This window comes from Eucalyptus grandis, chromosome 10 (genome assembly GCF_016545825.1).
Source record: "Eucalyptus grandis isolate ANBG69807.140 chromosome 10, ASM1654582v1, whole genome shotgun sequence".
Taxonomy (NCBI): Eukaryota; Viridiplantae; Streptophyta; class Magnoliopsida; order Myrtales; family Myrtaceae; genus Eucalyptus; species Eucalyptus grandis.
In genome coordinates this window covers 23858191-23877086 of record NC_052621.1, presented here as the reverse complement: position 1 = coordinate 23877086, position 18896 = coordinate 23858191, and the positions used below count along the sequence as shown (strand labels likewise).

Here is an 18896-nt window from a genome sequence, read left to right as displayed (position 1 = left end):
GACTGCCAGACTCAAAATTCAAAGTCTGAAGACTCAAAGTCTGTTCTACATCAGAAGTCTGCTCACTCTGATAAATTCCAGACTGAACGTAAATGATGAACCAGAAGATAGACTCTATGCTGAAGCTGAACCAGAAGATAGACTCTATGCTGAAGCTGAACTGGGTACAGACCTTAAAGTCTACAGACACATATTGTAAAGTCTATAGACCCAAATTGTAAAGTCTACAGACTCATATTGTAAAGTCTACAAACTCAGACTTTACATCCAGATTCAATGAATCGTAACTCAAGCCCAATCATACAACGGCTAGTGATTTGGTTTGGATTCCACATCAAGATTGATTTGATTGATTCAATCTAATTGATTGACGATTGGATCTTGAAGACAAGAACTTTCTACACGAAGAAGCTTTACTTATGGAAACCAAGATTTCGTTTGTATGGGCGATCGGAATCAATTTGGGATTTTACCTTTGTCACTCAACGACTACCAAATCTTCTAGATACAGAGCTGTCCAATGGGTATATTGGAAGACGATTCTCTGGGATGCTGTCTAACGGCTAGTTTGGAAGTGGAGGAGTATTTAAGGAGATGAAGGACCGATGAGCAAGTAAGAGACGGAGCGTAGAATTTATAATTCCAAAGTCTGAGCGACTTTTATTCATATACTTGTCTCTTGAGAGCTTAAACGTTTGTAATCATGAGAGAAATACCGAAAGAGTGACTTAGTGAGATAGTGTGATCTACTACTAAGTGTTTGCACTCGAAGTTGTAATCTCTTGTTGATTACATAGTGGAATCCAGCCAAGAAGGCTGTTATCGTGGGAGAGTGGACGTAGGCTTGGATTAAGCAGAACCACTATAAATCTCGTGTTCTTATTCTCTTCCCTAACTCCTTTATTTTGTTCATACTAGCACTATCACAAGCGCGTGTTGAAAGCACTGTTTCTCCGCTAATTGGCCAAAAAGGTATAGAGTGCTAGATTCCCTTGTTCTTCTCACCCATCATCCCCCGTTTTCCTCACGACGAGTTGGCTAAAGAGGGGAGACGAAGACCCTCTGGGGAAGTCTCTTATGAGACGTCCACCTCGTAAAGACACGTCAACCGTGGATCCGACAAATATTGAGTTTCTTTGCAATCACGGCAACGGCCCACCTCCGCACGTCGGCCGTCTCAAATTTTGGTTGCTGTATCAATTTGTCATGCCATGATGGAAAGTTATTAGAACATAGTCCACAGGTTGAGGAGGGGAAGGGGGGACAATTCCGCCGTGATCAAAGGAAGTATGTCCCGTCTCAGTCCTCACCTAGTATGTCATTTAATCTCTCGAGTGTGTTCTGCACACAACTCTCGGGAGGATGCCGAGGGATGCTCAGCTCACGAATCGAATATCACTTATTCATATCTCACTAATTACATGTAAATTACTAATGAGCCGAAATTGGAGGCACATACAAAGATCGTACCATAGGGTACTTCATGGATCTTAAGATGGCCGGATCGCTGTAACGACGTTCCCGGATTATTGAAAAGGCAAACGAATCCCTGTTCAGTTCCCCATTCGACGGAAAAGACACGAAAGGTCATTACACACTCCTACAGAAACAGGCAGGAAAAAGGACGGTAGGGAAATGCCATATCCGACAACTGTCCGATGCTTCTAGTCCGTCTGCCAACTTCCCACCTCGGTTGATGAGTAATAGCGGGAACCACCCACCATAAATTCCTCCGAAGCCAAAAGCAAGCAACGAGACTCGTCCATCGAACTCGGTCTCGATGCAGAGAACTCATCGTGACGCCGGTGGTGCGTCACCTCCTTTGGGAGCTGACGTTACATGTCCGGATCATGGACCACTTTACTTACACCGAGCGAGTGATTTGCCGTTCTTACAGATTGAACAGGTTTTATGTCGGTTTCAAAAAGAGTCTATTAAGCTTATTAATCGGTGTTTGGAGGGCATCGCCAGTTCGTCTCGACGTTGCTGATCAGTCCAATTTGCAATTTTTCAGCGGAGCGAAAGGCACGTGAAGGCGCACATTGACCTCACAAGTCACGGGTCCGGGTCCTGATCCGTGTCCTTTTTTTCTTTTTTCAATAAAGAATTGTTGTCTTTTTCAAACGAGCACTAGCAGCATAAAGAATTAGTCAATGAGTCAAAAGATGGGTTCATACCCAAAAAATAATTCTTTTTCTTTACTTGCGCTCAGGGGGATCGATCGGTCGTGTGATCCGATACGTTGAAGTCGTCTTTTGAGAATATACGTGAGTCACGGGTGCAAAGAATCCTCTCTCGCCGAATTTGTATAGTCAAAACAAAATGAATGATGTATCATCTTACTCATAATTCGTTACATGAAATTACGTCCAAGCTAGACCATCTCCGAAGTCTAGTATATAATCACATGAACATATAAAATCATATACCCGTCGCATCAAATTAAGTATTGTTTGTCATGTCAATAAAACATTACTCGTGTTTTTCTTTTTAACGACATGGTAATCATTTGATTAATACCCCTAAATGTTCAAAAACCGCGCATGGAACTTGTTTCTTGGATTAGGTGAAATATAAAATGCCGATTTCTCGGTCAATAGCGCCTGCATACATGTACAGAAACATTTTCTTCCTTGAGCAAAGTTATTTCACAAAATAAAATAAAAGCAGTATATCGTAACTCGTATAGAAGAGTGGATTTGCTCAGTTAGCTAATATCGTAACTGGTGTAGGAGAGTGGATTTGCTCAGTTAGCTACTACCTCTCTATACTTCTTGAATAAAACTTGCGCGTACGTGCGTACAAGACTAGAGCTAGGACAGTCCCGAGTAAGCAAAGACATCCCCAGATGACGAACGTTGTGCTGTAGCACTCCATCCCCATGCACCTCCCATCGCCACCTCGCCGGCTGCGGTAGAGCAGTGCCGCGCCATACCCGAAGGCGAAGGACCCGATCGGGATGTTGGTGACCAGGATGTTGTGGTTCACGCCGAAGTTCTTGGTCCCGAAGAGCTCGGTGGTGGTTGCCACGGAGATGGACGTGATGGCCCCGGTGCAGACGCCGATGACGGCAGTGCTTACGTAAAGTGCCCCCGTGGCGGGGCTGAGGAGCAGGAAGTAGGCGCCGACCATGGGCGCCATCAATGCTGCCATTGCTGCCGGTCTCGACACCACGTACTTCCTCCTGAAAGAAACAAAGAAAGCGTTCACTCTATGACCTAAACTTTTGGACCGTGACTTTAAGAATTCGTGTCCGTTCAAACGTAGCAGACATGGATCCGCGCTCCAACATTGGAACAAAAGAGCCCCACTTTTTTCACCTAAAAGTGGACGGACAAAATGCAAGAAAGCGATATAAATGGAACGAATTTCTTCGAGTTACGGAAATATCATGTCATCCGACGCAAGCGCAAACGTGAGAACAGCTTCTTATAATCGACAATGCACTAAACAGATATCTTATATGCAAATGCAAAAAAAATCTCTTATCTAGAAGGTGCTAATATCGTGTAGAAAGTCTGAAGACGGTGCTTCATTGTCAGTGTTTTGACTAGTTAGGGAATAAGGACGATTAATGCTGAAGACATTTACGTGCAAATGCCATGGTCGTCCGTCCACTTCAAACTCTGGACTAATTATTGAACTCGATCTAACGGCACTAATCGAAACATTGACAAAAGGAGGAAATGGCGGTCGTAATTACCTTTCGAAGAGGTAGTCGAAGAGAGACGGGATCAGCCGCCCAAAGAACCCGAACGATGACGAGAGAGAGACCAGCGATGACGTCTTTGAACTCCCCCGGGACTCGGCGATCTGCCCCAGGTTGTTGAGGAACACGAGCCCGAGCGTCGCCCCGAACAGGTACACGAAGAAGTAGAGCCAGAACTCGACTCGCTTCAGCATCTCTTTAGCTCCAACCTCCTCTCTAACACCATTAATTGCCACTTCCTCGCTTGGGGGAGCCACAGCAACCACCTCTTCTTGGTCGCCAACCTGGGGATGGGCCTCCCACTTGATCCCGCTCTCGTCTTGGCCGGGTCCGCCGTGCTCTTGCTCGGTCACCACGTCGTGTACCTTCATCTCGGTGTGGGCGAGGACGTGCTTGAGGCATACGGCGAGCGGTACAACGATGGGGCTCAGGAGGAAGATGCCCATCCCCATCGCATTGTACACCGCCGATAAGGCGCCCGACACCGACCCCATACTACTCACCACCGCAAAAACTCCGGTTGCGATTGTTATGATGAATAGGATTATGAACCCGACATGCGCATTCTTGCCTGCCCCTGGACTGTCCGCACCGACAACCCGAACAAAAGGCGCGGTCACCAGTGAGACGGCCATTGGCAGGACTGAACTGAGAAGTAGATAACCTTTAGCTCTAGCCCCAGTCCCGCCGCTCTTATCGAGCGTGGCGTCAACAATATCCGTGTAGACACCGGCGCTCAGTCCTTGGTAGCTGGTGGTGAGCCCGACGGCAACTTGGCGGTGGAGCGGGAAGTTGTTGATCGCCACAACATAGCAGACCGTGTTGATCCAACAGATGCTGTTCCCGGCGAGGACGGCGAGGAGAAACATCCCCGGGTACGAGACCGAGGCGACCTTGCCGGCCACGGAGAGGTATTGGACGCCGTTCCCGACGAGCCCGAGCACCGCGCCGACCAGGAGGACGACCCAGAGCGGGAGGTGCGCCGCGGCGACGCCCGAGAACCACCCGAGGAGCTTGCCGGCGTCGGAGGCGAAGGCGAGGTTGTTGAGCTGGACCTGGGAGATGGAGAGGACTTGCTTGAGCTGCGACGAGTAGGCCGGGAAGTTGGTGTTCGTCCCAGCGATGGTCTGGAGCCAGATCAAGGCCACGAGGCTAAACCACCTCACCAGTGATGAAGGCATCGTTCTTGGTGGATACTTGCTCCAAGTGTATGCGTGCAGGGACCCCCTTTTATAAGGGAGGAAGCGAAGAGAACAACAGCAGCTGACTAACCAGCCGCAAGGGGAAAAAACAAAAACAGGGCGAAGGAAAATCAACGATGACGAGGATTTCGTACAGGATTTCTAGGGTGGAGAGGAGAAGGAGGAGAGAGGGGACAAGTATCGAGACTGCAGCGAGCGATTGAGGACAGTCATATCGATGGAAACCAGACGTTTTTCTGTGTGTAATCTGTACGTGTGGCTCTGCTCAGAACAATGTGGTCATACCAAGGCCATCACCTTCGAGCCCGTATTTATGGCGATTCCCCGAGGTGGGTGTGTACATGTCCGAGAGGGGTTATATAGATCTCTCGTCGGATCCTGTGGGGGTGGGGGTGGGGGCGGGGGTGGGATTGGGTCAATCGAGCGTAGAATAGGGTTTGGCGTGTGAACGAGGATGGTGTTTTGTGCGGCCGCGCGGGGGCTCCACTTCCACCCCCAAAAAGCTCCTCCTCGTCTTGACGAGAGTCATGCGAAGTTCAGCTCCAGTAGGGTTTCAATTCAGGAAATGTAATCTTGCTCAAAGATCTTGTAAAAAAAAATCTTGTAATCAGTGCCTATTCGGAGCGAAAATAACCTTGGTTTCCCCGAAACTGTTCCAGCGAAAAACGTTATATCGGCAGCATATAGAGTTCCCTTTTAAAACCCTTGTTCTTTTTGTCCTAAAGTTCTCTTTTATTAGCCATGCACACACGCATGAAAACCCTTTTGGCGTTTCAAAAAGGAGGGGAAGGAGAAGTTTCGCAGGATTCCGCGCTGCGTGCTTTTTGAATCTTCAGGGAAGCAATCGGACCGCGTCGTCGCGAAATCCCCATCCTCCGCGCGGGCCGGTCGCGAGGCGAAAAGCTCTTGTCCATCCAGGAAATGACCCCACCGGGCTCGTCGAGATCAAGAACAGTGTACGCGCCACCACGCCGGTGGTGCTTGAACGAGTCATGAATTCTTATGTCGACGAGAAGACACTTACCACTATGGAAAAATATCAAATTCCACGCTTTGCAAGGATAAAGTGAGTGATGAAAACAGTGATCTTTTCCTTTATTTATTCTTCAATAGGGCGCCCCGTCTGACGTGGGTCATTGAAACGCTTCGGCCTCCGATCCCATACATTAGGTACACTTCTTTATCAAGACATTCACTCTTGCCAAATGCTCACCTGAATTTAGGTACTGCAGCAACAGAATGGTTGGCTCCTGATTGCTAAGTCTTCCTGGAATTAGTTCGTGAAATCACTATCTAAGGATGTATTCATTTTGTGAAAAATAAATAATTGTGATTTATTAGATAAACGCTCCAGAAAAAATGTTCCTGAGAACGACGTAGATTGATTAGGCTCGGTAAAACTGTCAATTTGTGCGTTCGGGCCTGTACAAACGCACTCTCAAAAGCTAAAGTAAATAAGAAAAGAGAAATTAAGACGGGACTGGACAGGGGAGATCACATCGATTATCACGTCACTAGAGAGACATGACGGATGAGATGCTTTTGGAGGAGGGCTACTCTGCGGTCCATGAGGTCCGCCTCACGAGATGATGGCATGGCGGCGCACGGGATGGAGGTGTCGGATGGCTAAGACGACGGTTCAATCTTAGCCTCAGCCTCAGATATGTGAGTCAAGAGTCCCAAAATTCTCTCTCTCCCTTCCTTCCTCACCATCGAATGATAGCCGAGTTTTTCAGCTTGACTAGTCTCACGAAATCTCCTGAATACACATGTGCATTTAAGAGGAGGTGATCTTCGACACAATTATTAATCTCCTAAATTCGCGTGTGCATTTCGAAAGCGTGATTTTTGACACGATTACGAATAGAAAAAATCCCGTAATTTGAATTAAGGATGGTTAGCTCCCGATTCAAGTAACATTTAAGAATTAAATTAAGAGGACCCGTTCTTAATTCTTTGAATCAAGGATAGATTGATTTATGAGCAATACCTCCTTGGAACCGGGGAGAGAGGAGAGCGGGATAAGTGAAAAGGGAAGGGAAAAAATTATACATGAGAAATAAAATAAAAAATAACATATGTCCATTCCAAGTGATTTGCTCGGTTCCATTCCCCTCGAAAGTGAGGACCGAATTGAAAATCACAGGTTTCAATTTTATGAAATTGGGAATCGGACTGAAACCATCCAAAACCGATCAGTCCTGATTTTACTCGATTCGATCTATTCATGTTACTCACCCTTAATTTGAATGTGAAATTTGTTACATGAGCGTGCATATTGCATTACATGATTAGATGAGTTTTACTATTTTTATTGCTTTCTTATAAATCATCGAGCTTGTTAGTGAGACATAAAAAGCGATGAATGCATCCCATTGAGATTTATTTAAGGTATTTGTTAGTGAAATTCGATTTTATGGTTGTGGCTGGATTCATCGTACCTTTCATTGTAAGAATGTCATTTTCTTTTCTTTTAAATAACTTGGATTGAATGCGCTATAATCAAACCCAGCTTAGAGAAAAGAAAAAGAAAAACCCGTTAGAAATGTCTGGTTGTCTGATGTTGATTGGTTGAATTTTGAGCAATTAATGTCAATTTTGTCGTTCAGCATTTCTCCTTTGCACTCTTTATGAAACGTAAACTATACGAAGATGGCAAATGGTAATGACCAATTTGCATGTCCTGCACTCCATCGATAGCGGGGGAAAAAAAGTCGAACGGGTTCTCGCAATGGATATGCACTAACGCTTTGTTCATGCGCTGGGCGCAGGCATAATTGCTTCTGTACCGTCCGGCTAGTTGGTACGAGGGACAATAGGTACAGAAATTTTCGTATTTTTGTTTGCTTGGATTCATCTTGATTTTCACAACGAATACATGAAATAGATGAAAGCATTAGTTACAGCCCTTCATGGACTTTGTCCCTCTTCTCTCTAGTTAGATAACCATATACATACAACCAATACTTTACCTTAGTAGCTAAGCGAATTTGCAAGGATCCGACTCGACCCACATGAGCCTAATCCCGACAATCAAAAGAACTACTCGCGCGTTGACTCCTAAGATGATGTATTTTTTTGATCGAGTCCAATGCATGAATCATGCCACAAGTCCTCACCCATCTCGCACAGGGCTTTGAATGCTGCAGTTCATAGCTCTGACGTCCTCGTTCGTGTTGGCTTCTTAGTCCACGACTGCACCAGGAAGGTGGGAATTAATTCTAGACGGCGGCCTCTGAAGATTCATTCAAGAGGTGGCTCCTACAGCTTGCCACACACCTTTTGCCACGTACTTCAAACCCTTAACAAGAGAGTGCTCATGCCACTCAAGGTGGCAGCTGTTTTAGCACGAGCCGCACGTCCCATTAGATGTCGGATTTCAGGCGTCGCGGAATCACTCGGTTCAATTCTGACGCGGTTGAGTACACGCGATTAGTCCGGCACTTTCGGTCCACCGGTCGAGGTTTCCGACTCGTGTTTTACCTTCTCCATAAGAAAGTTCACGACTGTTCTATACGATCATTGAGAAGAAGACTCCCACTGACGGCGAAATAAGGCAACTTGTATTCACCCCCACCCCACATCAGCGCCTCCCAAACGAGACCGATCTCGAGATTACATGTATACCCATTTCGATTGGCTATGCGTACTGCTGTAATCATTCGATTGTAGAAAAATCGAGAGGGCAAGGGGGAGGAGAGAGTTATCCGAAACGTATTCCATTGTCAACTTGATTAAGGTAGTCACTTGTGGAAAATTCCCGTCCTACATACCCAGTCATCGTCCATACGGCATGTATAAGGGACATGACTTTTTGGCTCTTTTGCATCGCTTTTTGTCTTCTATTTCCTCAGATGAAAACCCTTCGCCCGAGCTTCGACGTCAACGTCACGTGAAGTTCAAGTTCGACCAGACGTGGGAAAAAAGAAGAACCCATGCGAGGCTCCTTCCTTAAACGTGCCCGAAGCCGGACAATACGCAGCTCGTTCCGACCGCATACGCTGTCGTAATGATACGGCGTGAAGGAAACGGGGTTGGAAATGGACAGGTCTTCCGTTCTCCAGAAGGGCAGTGGCGTGATGAGGAGGTCGTGAACCTGAATAAACTGCAATGCGCGCTGTTCATGCCGTCTCTGCATTTCTTTCTAGAACGCATTGAACCTCGTGGGCCACGCATCACTTGGAAATGCTTAAGCCAAGGTATAATTCAATGAATGCCATGCTGGCTGCTATTCAATGTTTTCGTCGAATGATGTTTGTCAAATGACTACAAAGTCTCAACTTGAAGAGGTTTCCTGTCGTATTTTCAAGAGGGTTTTTTCTTACCAGCTAGGATGCGTCGGGAGAACTCCAATGGGTGTTTCTATTTTACTTATTTGAACGAGATAAAGGGAATATATGAATATGAAGTCAAATAGAGCTATTTAGTTCAAAGTTCACACTGGCGTAAACTCATCATGCTTGGGATTGAGACGAGAGGGACTTGTCGGGCACCGGGGCGTAACGGGGCGAAGGCAGGGGACACAAAGACAATTGCCAATGGCCGAGGGAGGAGAGCGACGTCAAAGGCGGAACGGGGGAAGAGACCGTCGGTGATTCAATGTGGAGCTGTGAAGGGAAGGAGAAGGATCTTCGTCGGTGGATAAAGAGAGAATGGCGAAAAGGATCGGTTTTTAGGGATCTACATATTGTTGCGTGTGTATCGTTTTGGTCAAATTTAAGGAGTAACTTTACATGACAAGGTTATCTCTGAAATTTTAGAGCTCCCAACTCTTATACTTGTTACAATATATTTGAAGATCAAATTCGCAACTCGAAAATATCAAATTGGCAGGATACAGCTCGTGTTTATGGTTGGAAACATCCTTTTCAATGAACGCATTTTGTTCGGTTTGCTTTCATGTTAACGATGACTATATTTATTGGTACCCGCGCAATTAGTGCTCTCTTGATACATGCCGATATTCCCCGACCCGATATCACGATTTGACCTCATTAGAGAAAGCAATGCATGCATCTCGCATGGGCAACCGGGTTTCGGATCTCTGGCAGCTCAGTGTGATTATCGTGACGAGGCTTAGCTATCTCAAATCGAAAGTTCATGAATGGTGCTGACCGACAACCTATTCAGTGTCTTAATGTTGAACAATTTTATAGCCCGTACGAGACTTATTGGTGCTGGAAGCGATGCTGATATTTTCGGAAATGAGACCCACAATGGAAAATTGAATGAAATGAGATTTTCCTTGCATGTGCACCACTAAGTTTTACTTTTACGCCCTGTTAGCATAACAATTTTTTAAGTGCTATAAGAATAATAAGTTGTTATGAGTCACACATTTTTTAAAAAATGAACCCCATAACATTCTATAATTATTTATTATCTAGTTTTGTGTGGTATATAACAAAGTGTTCTTCTCACAATAGATTATCACCAATTTTTTTTTCTTTTTACCTTTCACTAATGTATTTGAGCATTAAATGAGATCTAAACTACTCAAACTTCAAATAACCATCCGCGCATGTTTAAGGTACTTTTCAATAACGTCCATTATCTCTTGTTTCTTCTTGACTCATTTTTATTTTTTTGGTTAATATCGTGAAAAATCTTAAACTGATACATTTATGATTAATTTACCTGAAACTAATACTCTAAACTGATATTACTGTGATAAATTTACACTCTGTTAATTTATGTTAAATTTTATTGTCAAATTATGAGTTGAATAACACATAATAGCTTGTACCAGTTTGGGGTCTCACATTTCGTTTGTCACATGTGTATCGATTTATAGATTTTCATGATACCAATTTAATTTAATAGAAATTAACGAAAAATAAATTTATTATAAATGTACAAGATTAAGATTTTTGGTTATTTTCATGATATTAATCTCTTTTTTTTGCTCCACTTCTTTTATGTCCTTTGGGAGAGCTTTGGAGGGTTTCAATAGCATCTTCGGACACTGATTGGCTTGCTAGGGGAAGTGACTTGCAACCTCAATTTCCTCCGCTTTGATTTTCCCGTCCTTTTGCTTTAGCAAGACAAGTCCAGCTACGTCGCTTGATGGTTTCTTCGTTGGACGAGAATTGATCCGTAAATCGATAGGACAATAGAAGAGACCAGAAACTAATGAAGGACAAAAGTCGGAAGGACAAAAGTCGACATAAAGTACTCGAAATTCATCCAATCAAAAACGTCACGTAGCCGGACACGTCCGACTTTTAGGGCCCTCTTTTCCGAGGTCGAATATTGCGTGTTCAAACTAAACTAGTGAGGAAGAGAACTTAAAGATATTTCGTCCGAGGATTCAAACTAATCTTGATGACGTTTATTCACTACTTTTTAACATCTCCATATGAGAAATACTAAAATAATAAGATGACGAGATCATCTGTTAAACTAGTTTGTTAAAGTGCTGTGGCACTTTAGAAGTGATTATCATAAGCTACTATGCCAATTTAAATACTCTGAAAGGAGTTGAAAAAATATTTAATTGGGCGAGTTTCAATGTACCTATAATTATTCATTTTAATAAGAATATATTATATTCATTAATTTCTCGATTTATGGGCAATCCGTTCAATGGCATTGGCAGTAGTGACTCAAGGGTGCAGCAAGGGTTCAAAACTAGCGGGATTCCCACGCTCATGGCACTCATAAGGTGACTAGATTTGGATGTGGCCGATTCCGTAATTAAACTGCAATATTTCTTATCTGGTTACATTAAAATAAATGATGACACTCACCATTTAGAGCATGAATAATAACCATCCTTACTAGAAATTTATTTCTGAAAGAAAAATATGTTTTTTTTTCTATCATTAAATGAGTTTCTAAGTAAAAAAATATGTTTGATAACAACATAAAATTTATATCCCTAAAATAAAAATTCTTTTTATAATGAGAAAAAAATTTCTCTTTTGAGCGGCAATGGTGGCTTGCGGCTTACGGGTGGTAGGGCGACAACCGTCGAATAGTGGATGGTGGCAAGCGACGAGGAGTGGTCGGCGAGTGGCGGCGGTAGACAACGGACGGTGGCCAAGGGCGAGATGAGCGATCGATTAATAATAAGGATGAATGATGAGAAGAATTTTTATTTCTTATTTCTATTGTAGAAATAGAAAAAAAATACTTTTGATTTCTATTTTGAACATATTTTTAAAATAAAATCTATTTTGGAAATAGAAAAATGAAATAATTTTACCAAATGGATTTTTATTTTAAAAATAAGTCTGAAATAGAAAATGAGTTTTAGAATAAAAATAGAATGATTATCATGCGGGCTTTTAATGAGAATTGAATCTTAGGTAATGTACATAGATGATGCGATTTATGTGTATTTATAATATTAATAGAATCTTCCGACGGGATGGAGAGAGACATCATGCCGCACGGCGCCATCCATCCATGGGGCAGACCTCATGGAGTGGTGGCGCGACCGCCAAAATTGATGTGGCTTGTGCCCCCACTGCGATGCCCCTTTATAGTACCTCATTTTTCACATGACGTCATAATTCGATAAGTGACGTGATCTCCTTGTTCATTCCTTTTTCTTTTTCTTTCTTTTTTTAATTTCTCATTGGAGTTGATATTGTTCGAAAATTTATGGATGACAACTTGATGTAGTGAGCTGATCACCATTAAAAAAAAAAAAAAATTGGGCGAGAACACGAGATATAATTTATACGTGAGTGGTGAAATATAAGTGGCGATCTCTAAGTTCCCAGTATGGAACTCTTTTGTAGTCCCAACCAACCATACCAATTCGGAGGTTCCATTCTAACCTTGCGCACATCGATCCACACATAAATTCCCGGGCTAAACCGAAGCCGAATCAAGACGAATTCGATAACAACTACGTGCACAATAGATTCTGAAGTAGAGGAAATATATGCTTGGAAAATATTCTAAAAGATAGTGTTTATTTTTAATAATGAAGCAATGATTACAATATCTTTAAGTGCTTATTTATAGAGTAGTTGTCATATAGGAAATAACCTAATAATTGAAATCGAATAACAAAAATCAAGGAAAATATATTGATAAAAGAAAGTTATCAAAATGCAACTAAAAAATCAGCAAAACACGTTTGAAATTTTTAACATCCCTTTGAAATTAAATATGGTAACTCATTTGTAATTTCGAAAATCACGCAATTCTTTTTGATTTATGGGACCGCTCGCTCTCATCATGCTTCAGACTCCGGTGTTTCCATAAAAACACTTGCATGTTGTTCTACATCACATTGGATTTGATGCTGAATCGCTCTTATCTTTATTCGGTCCTGTAATGGAGGTGGTTTAAGTTGTCTGCAGATGTTCGATAACAGGATCATGAGAGTATCATTTCTCGTATATACATACGTATCTCTGTCGATCACATGGTATCAGAAGGCAAAGTTCTTGAGATTATTCTCCCGTTCTCATGTGTCTTTTTAGTGCTTTGTATAAACGACTTGGGAATGGCGTGTGCGCTCTTCGGAATGGTGTTCCGATCCATGCTTGATTGCCGCAGTGTAGAGAGCAGCGGGAGGTGGTAGCCGATAGGCGGCCCTTTTATTGCCGGTTTTCATCATCAGCTCGATTCACACTGCGGTGGCGGCGAGAACGTTCCTTTTCAAATAGAATGACGAGGGCTTGGATTAGCATACGGATCCAGCGCTCGACAGCATTCTGGGCAAGAGCATGCTACTGATCTGATGATGCCTTGAAAAGGAATACCAACAGCTCTCGAGTTGAACCCATTAAACAACAGACGTATATTGACGTGCGGTCGCAATCGAACCTTGATTACTAGGTTAAGGTTTCCTGTCAAGTTGAGCTCGTCATCACTAGAAAAGAAGTAAAGAAGGTTATCTTTGGAGCGAGGGAGGGGAAGCAGCATGCACCCCCGTGCCCTCGCCCCGTGGAGCAGACCCCCATGGAGTGCATATATATGGCGGAACTGGATTCGTTTCATTATACCCATCTGATAAAATAGCTTCTGAACTCACTTCCAAAACGAATATTAAGCGAAAACAATGCAGCAGTGGCTCAGCCTGGTCGCCATGATCTGGCTCCAATCCGTGGCCGGGACGAACACCAACTTCCCCGCCTACTCGTCCCAGCTCAAGCAGATCCTCTCCATCTCCCAAGTCCAGCTCAACAACCTCGCCTTCGCCTCCGATGCAGGCAAGCTCCTGGGGTGGTTGTCGGGACTTGCTGCAGTGCACCTCCCACTCTGGCTCGTCCTCCTGATTGGGGCTTCGCTAGGGCTGGTCGGGTACGGCATCCAGTACCTTTTCGTGGCAGGCCAGGTCGCCTCGCTCTCGTACCCTGCCGTGTTCCTCCTTACCGCCCTCGCTGGGAACAGCATCTGCTGGATCAACACAGTGTGCTATGTCGTCGCAATTCGCAACTTCCCGCTCCACCGCCAGGTCGTCGTCGGGCTGACCACCAGCTACCAGGGGCTGAGCGCCGGTGTCTACACTGATATAGTTTACGCTGCCTTCAACCAGCGTGGCGGCGTGGCCAGGGCTCAGGCCTACCTGTTCCTCAGCTCGGTCTTGCCAGTTGTCACGTCCCTGGTGACCGCACCTTTCGTCAGGGATGTGAATGCAGGCAATCCAGGGGCAGGCAGAAATACGCACGCCGGGTTCGTAATGCTATTCGTGATAACGATCGCGACTGGGGTCTACGCAGTGGTGAGCAGTATGGGGTCGGTATCGGGCTGGTTGCCGGCAGTGAACAACGCGATGGGGATGGGCATATGCCTCATGGTCCCTGCCGTCGTGCCGCTCGCCGAGGGCCTCAAGCACTTCGTAGCCCTCACCAGAAAGAGGGTACAAGACGTGGCGAGCGAGGAAGAGAATGGCGAACGCCGGCAAGACAAGATTGCGGTTGGCGACCAAGAGGAGGAGGAGGAGGAGGTTACTGTGGTTGCTCCTTTCGAGGAAATGGCAATCAGTATTGGTGTTAGAGAGGAGCTTGGGGCGAGAGACATGGTTAGGCGGGTCGAGTTCTGGCTCTACTTTTTCGTGTACATGTTGGGGGCGACCCTCGGGTTCGTGTTCCTGAACAACCTGGGGCAGATTGCCGAGTCCCGTGGGTACTCCAAGACGTCGTCGCTGGTCGCTCTATCGTCGGCGTTCGGGTTCTTTGGGCGGTTGATCCCGTCTCTCTTTGATTGCCTCTTAGCAAGGTATTAAAGATGCAATTTCCATTTTGTAGGTTCTAATTAACATTGTTAGATTGTTAACTTCATGGCATTCAACATTAATTGTTCTCAGCTTCACTTGAGCGTCTTGAGACTTCTGGTCCAAAATAGTAATGAAACCAATCCGTTTCTGTATGTTTATTTTTCAGATGGAAGTACGTGGTGGCAAGACCAGCGTTGATAGCAGGACTGATGGCACCGATGGTGGGGGCCTACTTCCTGCTCCTCAGCCCTGCCACGGCGGCGCTCTATGCGAGCACAGCTGTGATCGGCACCTGCAGCGGGGCCATCACGTCCATCGCCGTGGCAACCACCACCGAACTTTTCGGGACCAAGAACTTCAGCGTGAACCACAACATAGTGATCGCTAACATCCCGATTGGGTCCTTCGCCTTCGGGTATGCCGCTGCACTGCTCTACCGCCGCCAATCCCCCGGCGGCGGCCAAAAGTGCATGGGGATGGAGTGTTACAACACAACGTTCGTCGTCTGGGGGTGTCTTTGCTCGCTCGGGACTGTGCTGGCTTTGCTCTTGTATGCACGTACTCGCAAGTTTTATTTCAGAAGTATATAGAGGGCAGTATCAACTTGAGCGCACTAAAAAGACGCGAGGCACCACCGACGTAAAGTAAAGTTCACCATGTCAAGACCTAGTTCAACATCCATACACGCATGTACGCTCAAATGTATCATCAACACATGAAAATATAAACATGGTATAACTAATAATGTATATGGATGTTGTGGAGTGCGATCTGAACTAACCAGCAGCTCTATGTACAAACAGGACTGCATACATTTTCCTCGTTTTCCCTCGTTCGGAGTCGGGACGGAATTCCCCCTTCGAATTGACGGTGAGTGTGCTATTGTTTTTGGTAAGATGCATGTGCAAAGGTGCAAAGCAACAATTGAATCTCATATCGAAAGATGGATGTGGTTTGGAGCTGCTAGTACTTCTTTATTGGCTCATAACTCTATTGTTGATTTAAAATTTTTAAATGACCATGGGTCCAACTGGATATGTTAATTAGTATAGGCTCGGGCTTTCTCTTGTTGATCCCTTAAGTGAAAGGACAACAGTTGGGAAAAGTATCAAAACAATACTAATATATTGTATCAATACCAATTCAATCATAAACATTTCAATTAGACTAATGTAGTCTCAAACTTTTTGACATTGGTACTAATTCAATTCATTCAACCAATTTAGGCCAGAAATTGCTAACATTGATGCCAACCGTCCTGTATGGTTCAATCGGTGCTGACGTGAACATTTTTAATAAATTTTTTTTTAATTTACTAAATTTTTTTCCTTTCCCTTTTCTTTATCTTTTCTTTTTGCCAGTGGCCCTCGCTAGCCATAGGCGAGGGCAAGCACCTAACATCTAGGCAAGGCCCCCCTCACTAGATCTGGCAAACTAGAGCCTCCCCTAGGAGAGGGTGAGGTCCAACGAGTTGCATCCAAGCAACAACAAGGCCTAGTGAGCCTCCCCTGGCCTAGGCGAGGATCGGTCTAGTCTCACATCGAGAAGGCCAACCCTTGTCCAGGCCAAGGTGAGGCTCGGTCAGGCCAACCCTCACTTAGGGGAGGCTACCTTGGTGTGAGAAAGGGTTAGCCTCACCAGATCTAACGAGGGGTGCCTCACCTCACCATGCCTAGACAACTCGTGCTCACTCTCACCCTAGCAAGGTTGACCCGTGCCTATAGCTTGTGAGGGCCACTTGCAAAAAGAAAAGGTAAAGAAAAGAGAAAGGAAAAAATATTTTAAAAAAAACAATAGATTCAAAAAAATTATTAAAAAATTATTAAAAATCATTAAAAATTTATATCAACGCCTATCAAGCCACATAATACGACCGATGTTCAAATCAACAATTTACAAGTTAAATTGACTGATGGACTAAATTCGTATTAATGTGAAAATGTTTAGAACTAAATTAGTTAAATATAAATATTTATGACTAAATTGATATTAATGTAATGGGTTTAAAACCTTGTTGGTACTTTTCCCGGCAACGTTCTAGTCTAAACAACAGTATCGATTCCCTTTTTGACAATTTAATTTCTTCCATTTTTTCTATCCTTTTCCTCCTTTTCCCATTGTGCCCCTCTCCTCCCCTAACGACAGCTGCATGCACATAGACCTCCTCCTCTGTCGTTGGCCTCCCCTCGTCGTCATTCTATGAGAATATACTCTGGATAAGTACATGAGAAAATCTCAAACTTGTTATAAATTAAGACATAGATCATGAAGAACATTCCATTTTAAAGTTAATTTGTGCAATATTGTTTAGCGAGTCCAAATTTTTGCTGGTACATGGATGTGTGAAAAGTTGATTACGGGAGTTAAGCGTGGACCGACCTTGCTTAACCAACACAAGATATTTTCCTTTCCGTCCATCCTAGTTCCAATGATTTTGTCATTTGAAGATCCAATGTTAGTTCAAGTGACTGCTATTGGTAGGTTACGTTGACTTGGACATATACAGTCCCGCGACATGATTTTATATTTGATTTGTAGTTTGAATTGTTTTCTCATTCTTACAATCTTAGAAGCCAGTGAAGAGCCGCATTTTTTTTTTTTTAATTATTTCTTGTGCTGCTTATTTTAGCGGCAATACAGGGTCGATGTTTCAACAACCATGCGCGGCGGTTGCCAAAGCCGAAACATGCGCGCTTGTCGAACGATTGATGTGTGTGATCAATCTTTTGCAGACCACTGTTTCTTACTCGGGTACATGGCGAGTTAGGTCGAAATGTCTTCCGATAATTAAGACATCAAATAGCGTTACAAAGGGGGTGGAAAAACAATACGCTGCAGTGTATATTTCAATTATTTGAGCACCCGTTCGTTGACTTAGTAAGCCGATTTAAACGGACATCCTTTGTGCCTGTCATTATTCTCCGAACGACTTTATCAGAAATACTTCATCACAAACTAATCAGAATGTGGAAAGGGTTTTTAGCTTTTAAAGCACGATTATGATGACTTCTTGATTCCGACTTATTTACTGGGTGGCAACGGTCTTCGTCATCCTCAATCAGAAACCCTAATTTTCAATGCGTTAGATGTGGATGTTTTCGCAGGTCTATGCCCACACTTTGAATTGATTTACGTGAAATTTTGATTTCTGCACTTCAGATTTCAACCAGCAAGAAAAGCTGAAAGTCTGCTTTTAGTCTAAGGCCATGGTTGGCACATGATTGTAATAGTTCCCCTCACAAAGTCTTTAACGTGAGGAAAGATTTGCGTAAGCGAGTAGAGATAGAAGAACCTTGACAAGAAACTGATTTAACATCTTATGGTACCTTTTTGTCTTTTTCCTCGAAGGTGAATTCGATTTTGCCCTCTTAATTTGTTGACCCGCTAGTCTTGGATTTGCTCCGAGAACACGCTTCACCCGGAGTAGTCGCTTTTGAGGAGGAGAAATGGAACATCCGACTATCTAGCTATCTTTCTTCACGGAAAACCTTTTAGAATGGCCCGTGTCACTTCCTTGCATGGATAGATAATTTGATGGAGAATTAGCGACATTTTTCTCAATTTGAACCCGGTAGACGATGGTTCAAATGCCCTGTGTAGAGAGAGATAAGACTATGGAGTAACTCCATCTTTTCAGCACATAATTCAGAGTTGCATGTTACTACTTCACTAAACCTTCAAATCATCTAATTTATTAACCGAGCCTCCATAGTACTTTTGATCTTGTCACTCCGTGAAAGCTTTTTAAAAAGATAAAAGAAAGTTGGCAGAGTCACATAGTACTTTTAAGAAAAGCTTATGTGAC

At 43.9% G+C, this 18896-nt stretch overlaps 2 protein-coding genes across 2 annotated transcripts; one reads left to right on the top strand and one right to left on the bottom strand.

Moving 5' to 3' along the window:
• Positions 1-2544: 2544 nt before the first annotated feature.
• Positions 2545-5223, bottom strand: LOC104422332 (protein NUCLEAR FUSION DEFECTIVE 4). Its single transcript, XM_010034630.3, has 2 exons — positions 3704-5223; positions 2545-3184 (listed from the first exon to the last, which is right to left on the bottom strand). The coding sequence occupies exons 1-2, from the start codon at positions 4888-4890 to the stop codon at positions 2758-2760; spliced, it is 1614 nt and encodes a 537-aa protein (XP_010032932.1). The 5' UTR covers positions 4891-5223; the 3' UTR covers positions 2545-2757.
• An 8152-nt stretch (positions 5224-13375) lies between these two features.
• On the top strand, positions 13376-15681 carry LOC104423810 (protein NUCLEAR FUSION DEFECTIVE 4). Its single transcript, XM_010036255.2, has 3 exons — positions 13376-13382; positions 13926-15093; positions 15258-15681. The coding sequence occupies exons 1-3, from the start codon at positions 13376-13378 to the stop codon at positions 15679-15681; spliced, it is 1599 nt and encodes a 532-aa protein (XP_010034557.2).
• Positions 15682-18896: the final 3215 nt, after the last annotated feature.

Coding starts and splice junctions, on each gene's coding strand:
- LOC104423810 (XM_010036255.2), top strand. Junction 15,094..15,257: donor TTTGATTGCCTCTTAGCAAG/GTATTAAAGATG, acceptor TTTATTTTTCAG/ATGGAAGTACGTGGTGGCAA.
- LOC104422332 (XM_010034630.3), bottom strand. CDS start 4,890: ATGCCTTCATCACTGGTGAGGTGGTTTAGCCTCGTGGCCTTGATCTGG. Junction 3,185..3,703: donor TTCGACTACCTCTTCGAAAG/GTAATTACGACC, acceptor TGTTTCTTTCAG/GAGGAAGTACGTGGTGTCGA.